Raw genomic sequence first — 19,123 nt, 5'->3', positions numbered from 1 at the left:
GCCCTTGCTGCTCCTGGCACAACACCCCTGCTTGCTGTGGGCACCCCTTGACCAAAGCCAAGCCTAGTCCTCAGCCTAACAAAAGGTGTTGGGACTAGCCTGACTGATAAAGTGCCCCAGGCCACCCCACACAGGACACAGAGATGTCTCTGTCTGCAATCAAAAGAGCCCATTTCCCTGCTCTTCTACCTCTTCAAGGAGATGAAGCTAAAGCCTTGCTCAGGGCATTGCCCAGCCAGGCTTGTGCTCACCCCGAGCAAGCCCTGCACTAATCCATGGGTGCCACCTGCCGTCTACTCCTGATGGCATCACCCACAACATCACCTTTGCATCATGCAAAATGCTCCAGATGTTCACGTTTTCCCCAGTGCCTTCTCAGAGGCCTCTCACTGGGACTCACAGTCTGCAAGAGCAAGTTAGGATGCAGCATGCCTGTCCCTATCTGTTCTGCTCATGGCTTGATGGAGCTGCTCCCAAGGAGAGCAGGAGGATAATGTTATCTCTTTCCTCAGGATAATGAGGTTAAGGAATAGCTCTTGTGTGACTGTAACTGGAAACCAAGCTATTGGACCTGGTTCCCTGAAAAACTGGGTGGAGAAAAACATTACTGCATGGCTGAGCTGGATGAAAAATTTGTAATTGGGAGAAATAACTTTGGGGCTGGGTCAGAGAGAGGGGGAAAAGCACTTTCTTTTTGTCCTCCTCGTTCCTTTTCTGCAGAAAATAAGGTTAGACAAATTTCAGATTTTTGCTGTAACAAAGATGAAACCAACTATGCTGCTGTCTCTCATTGGACTCTTTGTTTACATTGCAAATCATTCTGACCAAAATTACCCTTTCTGTCACAATGTTTGTTTTGTGTGAAAAGACATTTCTTCTTAGGAAAAAAAAAATATCAGTTAAAACATTTTGACCAGTTCTGACAGGAACATTTGGACACGTAGGAGGATGGGAGATTGCTCGAAATAACCAAACTGCCATTACCCAGTGGGGTTGAGATGCGTAAAGCCAGCTTTCTGCAAATAAGAAAGCACATCTATATTCTCTCCTCACTACCCTAGGGTCTTTCCTCTTTTTTTTTTTTCAGAAAAGCAATTTATCTGTTATTTTATGAGCTTTTCCTTTACCTCTCATTCCTGGGAACGCTGCTTCTCTTTCAGTTCAATCTTTCTCAGCTTATGTAGGATGAAAGCTTGTAAGGACTCCCCTATGCAGCCACACCCCTGTCTGTAAGAAGAGCCAGAGAGCCTTGATGGTGACTCACTGGGATGGGTGTCACCTCTGTCTGATGGCTCCATTCTGTTATCTGATTAGGTTAATGGTGTTCCTTGTCTGCTCTTGTGCCTTTGGGGGAGATTAATATATGTTAATCACATATATATATATATATAACCCAAAGGCCAGAGCTACTTCTTGGGATGCTTTACCTTCAGCAGTACTGCTCGCTGTAGAGCTGCACACCTCTACCATTCATGCCTCTTCGCTGTTCTGCAATGTGAGAAGAATTGAAATTCTTTCCTGAATTTTGCTGCTGATTATGTTGTTTTTCTTCCTCTTTGCTTGTTTTGAATCTGAGATTTTCTGTCCTGCTTTTGCTGAAGTCCCAAGGAATAATCAGAGAATAATCAAAATTGAGACATCCCAGTTGAAAAGAAGATGGGTCTTCATTGAAGGGGAAATGCAGGGATTTTGAGTTACTGTGTTTGGAAACTTTGATGTGTCTGAGTTCCCCCTGCCACTCACGAGGTCAGAAATCGCCATCCCCATACAAGCACCCTACACAAGACTCAATCTACCTTTGTAAGAAACTTCTTTCCTCGCTATCAAGCTGCTGTGTTGATTCCAGCACTGGCAAATCCTATTTCTCTCCCCAACTCTACTACAAGAGCAACCTGTTGTAAGAGGATATACTCCTGCATGGCAGATCAAACTGTTTGTACCCTTTACTAGCCATGGCAGGAATAGATCCTGCTGTATATATTAGGGATCTATAGGAACCCTGTTTGTGTTCTCCAAAAGACTCTTGAAGGCAACAGCAAGCTTCAGATCAGGCCCATCAGCACAGTCCTCTTCTGGCTACGGTGACCTTCTGCCTCGGTTTCTTGTGTTCACAGCAGCTCTGCGTCAACCACAAACCCACAGGTTAGCTCAGTCTGTGTGGCACCCTCGTTAACCGCTCTGGGTAACCACCTCCGATCAGAGCCTTTGAGGGAAACCCCGAAAGCTGCAGCTCCGTGCTCCTGGTGAACGCCTGCACTGGGGTGAAACAAGAGGTAAGCAAGGCAGCCTGTCCCCAGGTTGTCCCCAGGACAGAGCCAGAGGAATGAGAACGTGATGGGTGAGTTATGCAATTGTGGGGAGAAGATCTGGCAAAACAACAGTGTGCTGAGCTGGTTACAGAGAGGGAGGGGGGGGAAGCCTTCTGCTAACTTTGGCCCAGGCCTCTGGCAGCATGAGTCACTGTGAGCTGCCATGGTTACGAAACAAGTATTACTGTGCAGATACAAACCATGCTCAGAGGCAAGTACATCGCTAACTAGCTCCAAACTTGGAAAACGCTCGAGCGTAGGTAAGGCCTGATGCCGAGTGGGTGTTTGCAAAAAGGAGAGTTATAGCAAAATCCTCTGGATCTAATATTCAGCAGGCAAAACAGCATGCAAAGAGCAGAGAGAAGGACACCGCTGTGCAAAACCTTGATTTCTGCATCTTTTTGCCTATTCCTTCTGGTTTGCGAGGGCTAGTGTCAGAACTGTTCCACGCAGAGGGGAAAAAGAGGATGTTTCTGCACCATGGCAAGAAAACAAATAGTAATGTCACAGATGATTCAGCTGGCATGAATAGTGAGTCATGGAAATGCACCATGGAAATCCTTCAGCGCAGGATACACGGCACAGTGGAATATCTGATGCACATCAGATCTAGTACCAGGGCATCCTTGGAGAGTTAGGGGCAGCCAGGATTATGTACAGCACTAGAACATGCCCAAATGTTTCTCATGTGTGACCTCAGCCCTGTGAAGCTGCACTTGTTAAACCCACAATCATCATCGAAGTCCTGAAGTGCCTGAGCAGCGATTTCACTGGCTTCAAGCAGGCAGCAGGGTTTTCATGAAAAAGGTGTGTCTGATTATCCTTTTCAGTCTCTGAGCCACACCAACAAAAAGGGATTCGGAGTCTGTTTGCTAAGGATCAGCTGAGAATAACCAGGCCAGGGTAAAGGATGAGTGACGCAAAGTCAAGCGGCTGCTTTGAGGGAAGAGGGGGAGCAAGGGTGCAATCTGGGCAGCCACTGCGGGCTGTGCCCTAGTCAAACAAGATCTCACTGCCATGGTAGAGCGGTGCGAGGAATTAGGACTGGTCTGGAGGTTACCACCGTGCAGGCAGGTGAGCAGGCACTGCATGCACTCCCCAGTCTGCGCTGTTGTGGGTTCACCGATGCCTGCAGAAGACTGGAACCAAAGGACTTGGCAGAGAGTGGAAAATCTGTTTTTGAGGGATTTTCTGCCTCCTTTTTTTCTTTCTCTGCTGGTCTGTCCCACTGTCTCCTGCAACTCTTGTCTCTGCCCAATTTAGGTGTGTGTTAGAACAACGAGCTCGCATTCAGCAGCAGGCTCCAGCTGTTTGTGCCATCCCACGAAGGGAGAGCAGTCAGAAATCTACCTTAAACAGCTACATGGGGCTTACCATCGGCTGAGATCACCAGTGCAGTACAAAGCAACCAAAGCATAAGGAGCATGTCTGACCCAACATCTATTGTAGAGACAAGGAAATAAAGACAAAACCTGCCCAAAGCTCATCAAGCTTCGAGGTGGAACCACAGTGACTTTTTTGGGATGCTTGGCAGGTCTGGTGAACCAGGAGTGAGCTTCTGTGCTTTCTGCCACTAACCTGGGGCAAATGCCTTTGCTTCTTGTGGCCTTGGTTTCCTACCTGTGCAACAAGGAGAGAGTCCACTCTATACTTGAAAAAACACATAACTCTCTTTTTTCATATAAATTAGCAGTCTCAGGTACTGGCAGCCTGTGGGTCCTAACCATGGCCTGGCCCTTTGTCCCAGCCATCAGGCTGACACAGAGGATGAAGCAGCCCTTGTCCCGAGGAGGTTTGTTAACAATGTGACTTCGTGTCTTCATTACTTACTGCAAAATTTCATTTGGCTGTGTTGGGTTTTTATGAAGTGCAGTTTTACTGAGGCAAACCCCAAACACAAGCCTGCTGGGGGGAAACACCCTGGTGAGCGGTGATTGATAAAATGGTGTTTATTGGGATGAATTTTGCATTCCTCTAACCATGGCCCCCTGCAGAACGGCACATAAATCACCCCTGCAATTAAGACCGGAGCCAAACTACTGTATCTGCGAGAACAAAAGCGAGGAGGTGCGTGGCTCTCCACAGCCCGCAGCAGGAGGGGCTCCGCTACGCCGCCCGTGAGGCGACCGCAGCCTCAAGCGGGGCCCGCAGCGCCCGAGGGCACCGCAAGCCTCGGGCGGGGTGCGAGGCCCGGGAGCTCGGCGCCTCAGGAGGTGAAGCCGCGGGCTGGAGCGCGGGGCCTCCCGCCACTGGCATGGAGAGAACGGCGGCAACATGTCGGCGGCGGGGGGCGGGCGGCGGGCCGCCCCTCAGCCCCCCCGCCCTCCTTCCCGCCCTCGTCAAATCTCGCGAGAGCGGGCGCTGCGCTGCGGTAGGAGGTCGGCGGAGAAGGACGGAGCCGGAGCCGCTTCGCTCCCGCCGCCGCCGCCCGCCTCACCCCCTCCCCTCTCCCCGCTCCCGCCGCCCCCTTTTCCTACTCCCCGGCTGCGGACAGGAGGATGCCGCGCTCCGGGCCTCTCCCCGCTGCCTTTTCGCTGCTTTTAGCGACGGCCGCGCTCCTGCCGGGACCCGCCGCGGCGCAGAACGGTGAGGAGGGCGGCGGGGGGCGTTGCTGTGGGGGCGGCTGGTTGCTGCGGGGGTGGCTACGGCTGGGGACGAGGGTCAAATGGAGGGGGGGACCCTGGGCTTTGCGGCCGCCCCCTGAGCCCGGGGTGGGGGGCCCGACCCCGGTTTTAGGGGGTAACCCCCCCCCCGTGTTTTCGGGGGGAAGGGGGGGCTGACAGGGCCGCGCCGCAGTGGTTTATGCGACCCCCCCCCCCCGCTTCTCCTGAGGCGTCTCGTGCTGCCGGTAAAATGGAACATCTCCTCCCGCCTACTAAACCCGCATCTGCCGGGCTGCCTTAAATCATTTATAATGCAATAAAACCGTAGTTCCTTAGCAACTGAAGAGGGCCTCTGATAGGAGCGGAAAAGGAGGAGGAAAAAAAAAAAAGCACAACCCCAAAAAATCCTTCTCCCTTCCTTGTAGGATCCATGAGCTAAATCTGGCGCGGCTGCCTCCTCCCGGAGGAGTTCGCAGCCAAGTGCGTGACAATTAGTGGCAGAAAGAAGCGGGGCCAAGAGGCTGGCCTAGCCGAGAGCGAGCCTCCAGCTCCGAGGAAGGTCCTGCAGCGCTTATAAGAGCGCACGTCTCGGCGTGCCAGGCTTTACTCGCTCCAGAAGTGCCCGAGCACAGGCTTTCTGGAGCAGCTTCTTACGCAGCATCATGGTGAAACTAATGGCAGGGATGCTTTGGCCTGTGAATGCTGCGAAGGGATCTTGGCTCACGAGAGACTCCGGTTTTCTTGCGTTGGGAAAATTTACCTAGAAGGAAGAGATGCCTTACTGATATACCACACAAGGTTTCATTGTTTAATCCTACCAATCCCACGCAAGGTTTCGTCGTTTCATCCTTCTTTCTCTCTCCTTCCTTTCTGCTCTGCAGATATTATTCAGTCCTAGCGTTTTTCTTCCATTGAGGTGAATTTTGCTTTGCTTCAGCTTCGTTGGCTCTTTGCTCTAGAAGAAACGTTGAGGCTTTCAGCATATTTGATAATGATAGGAGAGATGCAGATGAAAGAAATAATGTCCTGAACATCCCAGATCAGAATTATTGCCTTAGTATGTGCAGATTTTGCAGTCTCAAATCAGAACTGAGCCTCCTGTCTGTTAACCAAACAGAAGCAGCTTTGGCATCCACCCTGTATGAATGAAAACTGTAGATTCCACAGAGGAACCTAAAAGAGTCTGGGTAAATTCCACTGGAGTTCAGTGGGAATTAGGGACCTGGCTTCCATGAGCTCCCAGGAGCGTGCTGGTTGGGCTGAGCTGTGGATAAAGTCTGGTTCTCTGTTGCAGAGATGCTTTCTGCTTCCTGTGATAGCTGTGCCATCTGAGCATCGTCTTGGCAGGCTTGATCTGCCCATGCTATGTTTCTCTGGTATTGGGTGAAGCGAGGTGAGGTGAGCAGTCTTCTGACATGCAAGTTAAATGGGTCGTGTGCCTGAAGCTGTTGAGCGCAGAATTAGCAAGCAAGGTGTCAAATGCAAGCAGCTGGTGTAACAATTCCAAATAGCTGGTAGGCAGTGCAGACATTTGGTGTTTGACAGTAGTTATATGTCTGGAGGTCAACAAGGAAATAAATTTTTGGGATAGATGGAAGTTTTCAGCCTTTCTGTGTCTTAATCATGACTTCCATTCCTGACATGAAGCTAACCAAGCTGTAGCAGATCTTGGCTTGAGGTAAGACTGCAGACCCCAGGTGTATCCTGTAACCTCATTAATTTTTATTTGGTTAACTAGGATCATCCAAGCAATTAAATGGTAAGGGAGGCTCTGAGTATCTGTGCTGCTGTAGGAGTTTACACAGGTGAGTGATAATGTTGGAAAGGAGTAGAGCACTTTCAAGCCAAGTGAAAGGTGGACATCCTTCTGAATAAGGTTCATCGTTGCTGTTGGATTTTTACCCCAATTTGAATGATGTTGTAACAGGGGGCAACAAATTTAAAGATCATAGGTCGTGCCACAGAGGAGCTGTTTTCTTTCCGCAAATAATGGCCAATGAGACAATGAAACAGAACAATTCCTCTTTTGCTTTGGCATGAAGAATAGGTACAGCCATTTTCTGAATTGTGTATACTGCTTGTAAATCATTAGAAAAACGATGTGTGGTTTGAACAGGCATGGCAAGTATGTCAGTGACAACTCCTTTAGAAAAAAAAACAACATATCTAACACACAAATGTGTGTTTTGAAGGTATACGGAAGGATCCCAAAGCGTATATGCAAAGGTGATAGTCCAAGAGCTGTTGAACGTACAGTAACACCACGTGAGTTAATGATGATAAAGGAATGGTAATGTACTTGTTGAAATTGCAGGGCAGGTCACCACTCACCTGCCACAGAAAATGGCCAGTGGAATTGTGAGTGGCTGTGGGAAGCAGCCTTTTTTCTGCCTCTGACAGGAGATGACTGTGATTTTTCCAGAATTAATGTAATTTGGAATATTTTGAATCAGACTCACCTATAGAGTTAAGCCTGCTAAAACTGGAAGTAGGTTTTTGGTGCTTGTATGGATTGTTTTTAAAGCTCTTGCATAAACGCCTAAAGATTACAGAAGAATTTGCATGTCAGAAATTTAAATTTTCCTGAGTATTCTGAGAAACTTGGCAGGTTCTTCGAGGCTGCGTTTCTGATGCGTGCTAGCTCGTCACTTGTATCCCGAGCATGGTTTAGATGAAGTGACAGAAAGGAAGGTTAGAAGAGAGCTGAGGAGGAACAGCTGGAAAAAGCCAGTCTGTCAAGGAGGATGTGGGTTAAACCTGCAGTTTCCAACTGCTATTTGTTGGAAAATCACTTTAGCCCTTCCACACAGACAGCATCCTCCTTATGGAATGGTGCTTGACTTGCTGTGTGGTGACAAAGGACATGCCTTTTCCAGTTGCTGGTTTTTAACCTTTGCAATATCTCTGTTTCTCCAGCTGCTTGTTTAAAAATAAAGACTTCGGTGTGCTAATACTTTCACCTTGGAGTGTTTGGATTTAAAGGAGCGTGGCTGTATTTTTACTGTTGTCTGAAATAGGTGCTTGGGCTGCCCCTGTTAAATCTGCAGTGTTTCTTCAGCACACCAACATGTGAGTTGAATTGCCAGCGATTTTTCCAGTTCTTCCCTTTTCAGAGCTTTGGTCTGGCAAAATGCGCTTAAAACCAGACTATCGTGTATTGTGTAGAGGAGGGAATTCTTAAACATCACATTTTTAAAACTCTGAATGCTGACTTCATGAAATTGTTTGGGTTATTCGAAACTAGACATAAGTGGAAATAAAAATAAATTAAGCTACATGGTATTTGTTTAGCTCTGCTCTGTTCATCCTCTGTTTGGATGAATGAGAAGGAACTAACTAGCTGGCTGAAAACAGAACATGGCTTTTCTGTTGGCAGAAACAGTATAGAAATGACCATAAAATCAGGAAAGAGTAGCTTCTTCAAATGAGTTTCTTCTTAAAAGAGCAAGTGAAAAACCTTTCTTTGATCCTTGTGATGCTATTTCTGACTGCTGATTCCTATCCATTTTGGACTGATTGTATTCTGACATGGTTTTAGTGGTCCCCAGGTAAAACTAAGAAACTGTTTCATACAGCATTTGTGGAGCATCGAGGAAAACGTTCAAAGTTCTGTTCTCTTTCCCACCATTGCTATTCTCCTTCCTCCTACAACTCCCGCATAGGAAACTGAAATACGAGCAATATGACTGACGTGTATACACACAAAAATTGCACCGAATTCTGACATATCCCAGCTAACAGGTGAAGAGGCGATAACTACTAGTACTGACTTCTCAAACAATAGTTTTAATTATGTCAAGAAACAGCCATGGACTCAGTGGAATTCCTTTTCAATGGTGAAATACGCTGAGAGCATTAACTGTCCTTACAACACGCTACTGTATGAAGACTACTTCTAGTTAAATTCATGAATGAGGTGCATTCTCTCCTTCACAATGAGCTGTTTCTTTTGCTCTAAGTACTACTTTAGAGGAGGCAATTGTAAAAACATGCGTTGTAAAGGACAAAGCTAGCCTGTGATTCATCCTTGGATTGTAAAGACAGAGCATTCAAGCTCTTCTTAACTTCAAGTGCTGGTGGTGCTGCAGCTCCCACTGAGGAACCTGTTAAGATTGAAAGTTAGATAAACTGTTTCTGCTTATCTATTAGCTGGAAAGATCTTCTGTAAATCTAACCTAAAGCTGCTTTCCTGTTGCTTTAGGCTTTTTATTCTTTTTATCCATGCAATTTAGAGCGGGGAGGAGGGTGTTACCTTCTCATCAGTAATTACTTTCTGTCCTTCTCCAGGTTGTCATGGTTGTTCTTGGTAAGTTGCATTTTCCTGGCTGCTCCTGGTGCTTTTCTTTGGATTTTCTTAAGTCACATTTTCTGGAATGTGATGTGTAAAACTGGACACGCTTCCAGTTGGGACCAGACCAAGGCTCAGTGGAGTGGAAGGATCACTCAATGTGTCTTGCATATGGCATTCCTGTTTGCATCACAAGACAAATGGTTTCTTACAGTAAAACATTTTTGACTCGTGTCCAGTGGGACCCTTTATGGTGGTCAGGTCTTACCTTGCAGGATGCTGCTTTCCATTCCTTTACTTCCTAAATGAAGTAGTTCTTAGATGATCTTATTAATTGGCATCTCACTTACTTCTGATGTCTTCCTCCAGTTGTCAGAAGTCCTATTTTATCTTCTCAAGCACCCACCCCTACTTCAGCTTGCTTTGGTTTTATCAGCTGAAGAGGCCCTCTAGCCCATCATCAGTCTTACTTCATTCTGTTTTCCATCTGCTTGTTCATATACTGTATCTCATAAAAAAACATGCACATGGTACACCCAGCTATGTTAACGAGATTTTATTTTTGGTTATGAGACTCTTTTATAGGGCAAGTATTAAAAGCTTTACTAAAATGAGGGAAACTGCTCTTTCTCCTCTGGAGTCACCTTTGGTTTTTATTAACTTCATAGTAGGAGGTCACATTGTCATGGGCGAGCTGTATTGAACCACAGGTAGGTGATACAGCTCTGTTCTTCCTTCCCCAAGTCCTTCTCCATTTTTGAGCGCTTCCAAGCAGATTTCTTCTGTTCTAACCAGAGACTGAAATTGGATTTTCTGCTTGTTGACCTGACTTGTATAAAGTTGGAGGAGGAAGAGTGACTGTTAAAACATAACTCAGGAGTTATCAAAGCTCCATATCAAACGTAATATCCAGTTGTTCAAATTGTGATAATTATCTGAAATGTTATTTGCATGCCTTTGAAAAATCTCACTTGATATGTTAGATTTATTTTCACTAAGTAAAACGCTTTTTTGATGTCTTGTACTACATGCTCTTTTCTTGGTGTTGAAGGAGATTGAGTCTAAACTAAATGTAATTTCAACATGGTTTGAATGTATCTGTGTCAAAACTTGAAAGTATTTATCCCCTGATAAGATAACTACTGTAGACTTTTAAAAATTCATGCCCTGCTGATAAGCTTGACGCTTATTTGGGTCGTTGGTGTGGCTGAAGTCACCACTTACGCACTGACACAAACTCATTCAAGAGAAAAGACGATAACTTTTGATGCTGAGAAGGGTTCTTCATCATACGTTGTCAGAAGCTGCAGATCTCTGCTATAATTAAGAATAAGAAGGTTTTTGAGAGCAAGATGGGTTTTGTTCCACCATGCCTGTTCAGAATGCAGTGGAAAACAGCAGCGTAGTATTTCGGCTGCTGGAAGGTGTGTATGCGTGGGGGAACGCGTGAACAGTGGGCTCTGATCCTGGGAAGAAGATGTTGAGTAAATATGACCCCAGATGGCACACTGTTGAAGAGCCGTAAGATGGGAGAGTCTTTACCCTTTTCTTAATGGCTTTGATGTTGAAACGGGGTAGGATGGCAGAGATCTCTGCTTTGCAGCTGCTTTTGAAGGAGGGAGGAAGAGGCATCGTGTCCGTCTTCCCCTCTTTGGAGGTGTAGTTGGAGCTTCAGTATGTAAGATGGAGCCTCAGGGACACAATGTTTATATCAACTGTGTTAGATTTCGATATCAGATAGGAGGCCTTTGATATATCAAAGAAAAAGCAGGGCCAGGGACATTCTGAAAGAACAAATTTTCCCTAGGAGGAGGAGTAAAGTGCCCAAGACAGGTGACTAGCTAAATGGATTTCCATTGTGAAACCTTTTTGTAGAGGAAAATTAGATCATAATGTCCTGTTCTGGTTTGAATAAAGGAAAAAAAAAGGTCTTATATTGCTCTAATTCATATAGGTTTGTTTTACATTATGCATTTTAAACTGCCACAGTAACGAATCTATCGAGCCAAAGTGCTGCTTAGTGTAGCCACTTACTACTTCCCACATTTTGTGAATTATTGCCAGCTTTGAGTACACGTAGGGATCATGGTGGCTCTCCCTATAGCTTGTGCACTTGTTTGGAAACCTAAACTAAACGCATTTTCTAACAGGCATATTGAAGACATGAGGAAATAAGAGGAAGGCTAATATCATGGACTAGAAAAGAGAAGGTGTGAAAAGATGCAATCAGTCCAGAACCAGAGCAGTAAAAGTGAGCGAAGAAGATTTAATTCTGGGAGATTGGTAAAACTGACAAAGAATATATTTTAAATTAAAGAAGAGAAAATTGAACTTAGAAAAGAGCTTGACAAGGATTTTGGCAATGCGGTCGGCTCCCAGCAGACATCATGGCAGACCAAAGGCAGACCGAAATAATTCAGTGAAGGCGTACAGCAGGAGCTTGAAAAAACAGATGCTTGAGTGCATTTTTAAAAACCGAGTAGATACCATATTGACTGATCGCTCTTGGGTTTTTTTTGTTGGCCTAGTTTGTTAGAAAAGCTTTGTGGTAGTTAACTAGGATAATCTACCTTACCAGGTTCAAGTTTTAAATGTAGAAGTATTTTAATTCCTGTCATAGTCATTCAAAACTACTAATAATGAATTAAGTGATGCTAAACTGGTTTAAATGCAGTTAGAAATTGGAGTTCAGCTGCACTGTTTCTGTTAGTCTTGTTAAATTCATGCGAGTGTTGTAACGTTAAGAAGCTCTTGTCTTTCCGTGATGCTAAACATAGTCTGTAATGACTGACGTAAGTGTTCAAAATATTATGTGATACTTTCTTGCTTGAGGAAAATCTGTAATTAGTGTTACAGTCCAGAGCTTAAGAGCAATGAAGATTATTCCAGAGATGGTTGTGTAAGTTAGGGTTGCTTGGCTTGGGTGCCTTGATACAGGATCTGAGATTGTGAAAGACATCATGAGAAATGGATATGGGGTTTGAGGGTTTTGGGGTTGTTTTTTTTTTTAATTCTCAGTACAGTAAAGGATGATTAATAGAACAGTAGTTGAGAAGGACAAAATAAATGCCACGTGGGGATTATTTTGATCCATGATACATAGCTTTCCATGGCACTGTGAAAGCTGGTCTTATCTTGGGCACAAGACTGGCAAGATTAGCCAAGCTACTGTGTTGTGCAAGGATTAATTTTTCCCCTGAATTATTGGTGGAGTGAGGGTAGCCTGGTGCTAAAAATCCATAGTATTACAGAAGACAGACCAATTTTCATTCCCTCTTTGAGCAGGTTGGAATCAGTTACCAGAAGGTAGTGCAGGCTGATGGAGCAAAGAATCAGAAGATCCGTAACATACAGTTCTGCAGTTTGTTGTTAATCTTGTATTCTATATATTTTCAGGCAAGGGCAGCAAATTTCTGTTTGGTACAGTCTGGTTGTTAATTTCTGCTTGAGGTATTCTAACCTGCATATACAAATAGTTTACCTAAAGCAGCCTTTCGCAGGAGCTTAATGTTATTTTGTCCTCTCTCTTTTGCTATAAGCATCCAAAGTTGCAAGCAGCTGGCTCCCACTCTCATGTTTTATACTATTACATATCTCTGATTTTTATAGAAACATGATGGCATTAATTCACATTTTGGGGGGCTAGTTTGAAATGGGAAAAACTTATATCACAATATATAACTTGAAATGTTTCTTAGTTCTGCACTGATTCTTACTCAGTGCAGTCCTGTGTAATTTTTATTTAGGAAGGGGAGAGTGTGGCAGAAAAAGATTGAAAAGTATTCCAGTGAGGTTTGAGGAGAGAGTTAAGAGGTTGAGATCAAACAAAGCCAGGAATAAATGACATGGAGGAAATATATATATAAAAAATAATATATATATAAAGCAAGTCTGCTGGATTTAGTATAGTAAGTGGTAACAGGATGTACAAATTGCGGTTTTAAGCCAGATGGTCACCAAATAAGCAAACTTTTATTCTGAGTGTGAGGCATTATCTTGTTTTTAAAGTTTGTAGCTGAAGGCTTGCAGTGCAGGCTCTATTAGGCAGCTTAGTTGACACTTGTGATAGATTACCTTAACGACCCTAGGAAATAAACAGGAAGCTCATTATTTGGAGATGTCATTTTAGTCAGTGTTTGCATATGGTAAGTTCTGCAGCTAACTTCTTCCTCTTGTTACAACTGCCAGGCTGCATAACCAGGGAGTTCAGCAGTTGCCGTTGAGGCTTCCCACTTCACTAGAAGAGAGTTGCCCTGGGGAAGTGTTTTCCAAATCCCAAAGCAGCTCAACGTAGAGGTTTTGTGACTCAGAGCCAGCCTGGACATGGTCTTTTTGTAAGTCATCTCTGGATGGACTCCTCTTCTGTATTCATGTATGTTGGGAAGCTGGGGCTTGCCTGGTCTGCCTCTGTATGATCCATCCCATTGGAAACAAGTGATTTTTATTTAACCAAAGGGTAAAATCAGAGTATGTCTCAGGCATACTGGACATCTTGGTGCACATACTTGCAGGGGAAAGGATTGTCTTCGGCAGTTATTTGAACAAATAGACACTTTAGTTAGGCTTGGAGAGCTTTTCTTTTGTACAATTGCTCCAGATCTGCACTAGGAGAAAAATACACTCGGGTTGCTGCTCCCTTTGTGCTTCATTTAACAAGTGGTATATTTGGTGCCTCTTTGGTCCCCATAATCTAGAAACTAACACTGCCAGTTATGTCTGTCTTGTTTTATTCGAGGTACTTGCCCTTTTGCTCTTACAAGCTTCCCCCCTCTCCGCAGGCTTGGGGATGACCATCCGTCTCTGGTCTGACACCAGTGTTTTTAGAACCGCCAAAAAAAAGTTATATTTCACAAAATTGTCTTCTCTCCCTTCTACTCTATTTAGGTTTGTGTTTCTGTTGATGAGTAGCACTCATCATATAATGCTTTAGATGGCATTCACCTTTGGATTTCCACTTCCAGTGTCAGTGCTATCACCTCTGGCACTTGTATTTTTGGAAGTATTTGAGCTTTATCCTATTTGTGCCAATTCTTTCTTTATGCAAAATGCTTGGGAATGATGCTTGAGTACCTGGCTGTGACTGGTACTGTGAGAGCTTTTCTGCTTGTTGTCAAACATGAGGGTAGTATAAATGTTTTCATTTCCTTCTGTTGTGTTATTTCTGTTTAGATTTATTATGGTGCAACTCTCCCCACTTTTTTCCCCTGTAACTTTGGCAGGGAGGACAGCACGTGGTAATGCAGCGTTCCCTTCCTGGCTGGTTGCTTCCAGAAACAAACTGCTTGATGGAGACAGGACAGTTTGCATCTCTCCCAGTTTTGAGGGTATTGAACCTAATATGAGACTTAAATATACAGTATCAATAGTTTACTTTCAGCCTTACTTTGTTACATTTTTAACTGACAGGTTTTTCAATGCTTTGCTGCAAGTTCTGTAGTGCTCAGTAGCAACTTATGGCCTCACTTAAGGGTATAAGATCATTTTAAGCAGAACTGCGTGTTTTAGGTCTCAGACTCCTGAAGTTGCTATTTTTAGCAACACCAGGATCAATTTAGTGACCCCAATGTTGAGCCATAAGGAGTAAGGGGAAAAAAAAAGTTGGGTTTGGTTTCTAGGAAGGGAATTAGTTGGGAGAATGGAGCAAAAATGACAGGACAGAGAGACATAGCTTTTAAGGAGGTATAAATAACGGCCAAGGCAGGGACTGTAGAAGGGCAAGGATGAATAAAGTACTGCTTGGAGTATTCTCTTTCCCTGTACACCTTCATCTTCTCAAATCTGAAGTAGGTACAATAGAGTATGTGGGTTTTTAGTGCACAGTAAGTGTCTGTGAGTTATCGTTGTTTGTCAGTGGCCTACATTCACCTTTCTTAGAACACATTATTGCATTCTTTTTTGCTGCCCCTTTATTTATGCCTCTTCTAGGTAGCAAATTAACTGCAGAGATGATTTATCCTTTTAACAGCACCTACCAAATGTTAACCTGGCATTGGCTGCCCGATCAGTACCAGTATGAGCGTGCCTCCTCCTGCATTGCTGCTGTTGTGTTTTGGGGCCTCAGCGTGACAAAAAGTGGATTTATGGTTCCCGAAGGGTTTTCCAAATATTACACTGTCGTCCTCTTTTTGCAAACTGAACTAGAGCTCTTGCCTCTCAAAGATGGAAAATTACTAAATAAAGCTTTTCAGTTTCTTTGTGGAAATGCAGGCTTGCCCTGAGATGGCAGTGGAAACATCACCTCTGGTTTAGGAAAACCCGCAGCAGCAAACTCCTGAAGGCTGGCAGAAGATCACTGTGTGTTTGCCCTGTTCTTACATTCTTGCCACGACCACCACCGTTAAAGGCCTGGTGCAGGATAAATTCTTTCAGTGCTTTTGTCTCGTCTCTAGTAAGGTATTTAAAAATATCTTTTAATGCCGTTGTAAAGTGACTGCACAATTGAATGCAGTCTTTGGTTCAAGAGCATATGAAAGACTTCTTCGTGTGGTCATCACGTTAAGTATGACAGCTCTTTAACAGTGCTGTGACATAAAGTAGATGAAGTGCCTTTTTTACTTGAGTTTAAGGAGATGCTTCAGATCAAATTTTAACCAAATTGTTTATATCACCATTTCTCAAACACAACAAAATCTCTAAAATGTAATTAAGCACTCTCTTAAATGTATCTGAGCTGTGGGTCTTAATCCCCTGATACCTTGAGTAGGCTGGACTTGAGTCCTCCTAATAGTTCAGGCATGCTGGATCTTGCCACTGACTTCTGTAGTACTTTTTCTTTCATATCTCATCAGTTTTATAGTGAAGTCATCTCAAACCCTTGCCTTTCAAGCTTCTGGTTTTTACTCCCATCAAGCTATCTGTGTAAATGCATTGTGTCAGGGATGTGGTACTGCTACTGAGTTCAAAAAATAAGAAGAATTTCTGAATTAATATTTAAAGACTGTTTAGTGAACTCTTGGGGGGCTTTGCTTTTTCATTCTTGCAGAAGCCTTACAGCAGATACAGGGGTTTGTTTTGTTTCCTGCCCTCCCCCATAATTAGTATTGTTAGCACAGTGTTGTTGTCTTGTAAATTTTCTTCTTTATACTGAACAAAGGAACAGGTTTCTGTCAGTACTTTATGTCAGCTCCCTTTTACACTGCCTACTTGAAGAGTCCAAATCCGGATTGCTGGTTTTCCTGCAAAAGCAATAGGAGTAGGGGAGCCTACTCGAGAGGGCTCCAGGTTGTGTTTAAAGCTGTAAGGCTGACTTTCTTAGCTAGAAAACCCAGAAGCTCAAAAATGGACCCCTTTAACCATGACTGGCGTTTTTGGAGGTATTGTTGCCTTTCGGCACGTAATTTGTGTGAGGCGTGAGGACAAAGTCAGATCTTGGTGGCTCAGCTCCCCGTGAAGAGGAGCCTTTGGCTGCAGGAGGGTGATTTTTGCGTGTGGATATGGATGCGCGGTGTGAGTAATCTACATTAATCTTGGGTGATGCCAAACTTGAATTTCATCTCATAAACAGGGATATTTGCTGTAGAGGAGCTGCCCTCCAAAGTCTATTTTGTGCTAATAACCTAAGCGGTGATGTAAAATCAAACCCCCGGTCCAGGGAAGGATCTGATTCATGACGCAATCCTGATGCAGCTCCGTGTAGTGGCACAAAGCGGTGGGAAGGGCAAGGCTCTTGCTATTGGCATGTCCTGTGTACTACAAGTGGTAAGTGTTGGTAGATGGCTTGATGTGGACGTCTGAGTTAGCAAAGCCTTCACAGAATCACAGAATCAGCCAGGTTGGAAGAGCCCTCTGGGATCATCGAGTCCAACCATTGCCCTGACACCACCCTGTCAACTAGACCATGGCACTAAGTGCCATGTCCAGTCTTTTCTTAAACCCCTCCAGAGATGGTGACTCCACCACCTCCCTGGGCAGCCCCTTCCAACGTCTAATGACCCTTTCTGAGAAGAAATGCTTCCTAATGTCCAACCTGAACCTCCCCTGGCGGGAACCTCCCTCCTTTCCTGTCGTCAAAGGCATGTTTTTAGAGTAATAGACATGTCAAAACAGGGAGAAGCTAAACTGGGCTGTAGAAATGGTTTGGGGGATAAAAATGATTCAAAACAGCAACCTGGAACAGGCATCTCTCAATTTGCAAAGGAGCGTAAATCTGGCAAACAAATTGTGGCATCTCTGCTGCTTGTTAATACATTTCCTTCCTGCCTTCCTCTTCGCTGTAACTGGAATACTATAGTGGTGCTCTCCTGGAGCATAGCCTGTCTTTGGGCTGTCCACTGGTTTTTGGATACACTGCAGAGCTTGTCTGAGCAGGGAGATCAAGACCTGACCTGCCAGAGATGTGTTACTCTGAAGTTAGCGGTTAGTAGGCAGGAATTCTCTCCAGCTACGGAGAACCTAAACTTTTGAAGTAAATAGAGCAACCCTCCTCTAACCCCATCTCCTGTAGTGGGGCTGGTGTTTGACGTATTGTTATTAGGCAGATCTTGCTCTGTTAGAAGTTGAACTCTGATTTACATTTTAAAATGTGTTGTACCTAAATTGTATTGTACTTTCTGCTAATAGCATTTCTTGTGCATATAGAGGGAATTTTTTTTTTTTCTGAATGAATTGTTCTCAGCCGTGCCTCAGATTGTGTGACCTGTTACATAAATCCAACAATTCTGCAAAGGGCATTTCTTTAAAAAGGTCAGTGTATTAAAATGTCCTGCGTCTTTATCACGGATGAGGTGGAGCAGCTCGTACTTCTGCAGAACGCATAAAAGGGAAAGAAGAGGTTTGCCGATCAGTGTGTGCTTCCTTCGTGCTCAAGAGAAATGTAATCAGTCTCCTTTCAAACACCCGCCTGGATCAGGAAAGGTCACAGCAAAATTGAGGAGTACTTTAAACCTTTAGCTCTCTAATGGCATAGTCTGAGGATTTTAACTAACTAATCTGAACACAAGATATGTTTTGTTACCCTCAGCAACATTTTATAGTGTTTTCAATAGCTTTAGCATGCAAATCTAAAATTTTTGAGATCTTCACCATGAAGGCTTCATTTGCTGCCTTGCATGTTAACACTGGACAAATTTAAATTGCTGTCTACTGTCACTCAGCTTTTCTGTGTTGTGAAGCTGAATTCCTTCCCGCTTATTCCCAGGGAGTGGGTTCCTAGTTGTTAACAACTTTTTTTTGGCAATGTACAGGAGCTTTTCTGCTCCTATGTCTTTGCTTTAGAGAAATTACTGTATATTCCTTAGCTACAACAATAATATTTCTGTAGTGACCTAAAAAAAGGAATTAAAACTAGTAAATGCTGGCTTGCTTTTTTTTTTTCCTCCCTGCATGGATGATTATAAGTCTTTTGTCCCTAAGTTGTGCCAGGGAGAAGCATAAACGGAAAGAACAGGAGAATAATGCCTACCTAGTCTGAGGATGACGCAAGCTTAATCTTTGGAAAAACCTTTGAGAAACTAGTCTACAGATTCTCCACGGAAGGAAATCTCTTGTGATAAATGCTTCTTGATGCCTTCAAACCAGTTTTCTGACAGCGTGTGCTCTTTTGAACATCCAGGCATGCAAAAGCAGCATTTGCTACACAATTACGTAGGTTGTTTTTTTAAAAGGCTTGGCGTAGCATCCTGGGCTTATGCCAGCATCAGGCAAGCAACAGTCCCAGCTCCTTCAGGTCATTGGCTTGGGTGTCTGATACCAACAGCCAGTTTTTGAGTGTTTGTTCTGTAAGTGATTTTTTGCCTTCAGATTTGTATAGTTTATAGCTCAAGGTCTTACTAGAGGGAGAGCGTGGATACTTAGTGAACCTGATTACCGCTTCTGTGTCTGCTTTGAATCCCTCGTCAGTTGGCTAGAGAATGAAAACTGCCTTAAGTCACTTGACTCTTGCATCAATCCTCCAACACTGAGCCCTTCAGTTTGTGGTCAGCCTG

General features: G+C 44.2%; 1 protein-coding gene across 1 annotated transcript in view; it reads left to right on the top strand.

Annotated features, from left to right (window-relative positions):
* The first annotated feature begins 4,672 nt into the window (after positions 1-4,672).
* Positions 4,673-19,123, top strand: part of NPTN (neuroplastin) — a 54,347-nt gene continuing 39,896 nt past the window's right edge. Inside the window, exon 1 of the mRNA XM_068410617.1 lies at positions 4,673-4,895. Within this exon, the coding sequence (XP_068266718.1) occupies positions 4,808-4,895 (88 nt within the window). The 5' untranslated portion in view covers positions 4,673-4,807. The remainder of the gene's footprint in view (positions 4,896-19,123) is intronic.

This window comes from Nyctibius grandis, chromosome 11 (assembly GCF_013368605.1).
Source record: "Nyctibius grandis isolate bNycGra1 chromosome 11, bNycGra1.pri, whole genome shotgun sequence".
Taxonomy (NCBI): domain Eukaryota; kingdom Metazoa; phylum Chordata; class Aves; order Nyctibiiformes; family Nyctibiidae; genus Nyctibius; species Nyctibius grandis.
Note: the sequence above shows the minus strand (reverse complement) of the source record. Positions and strands in the feature narration are given on the sequence as shown.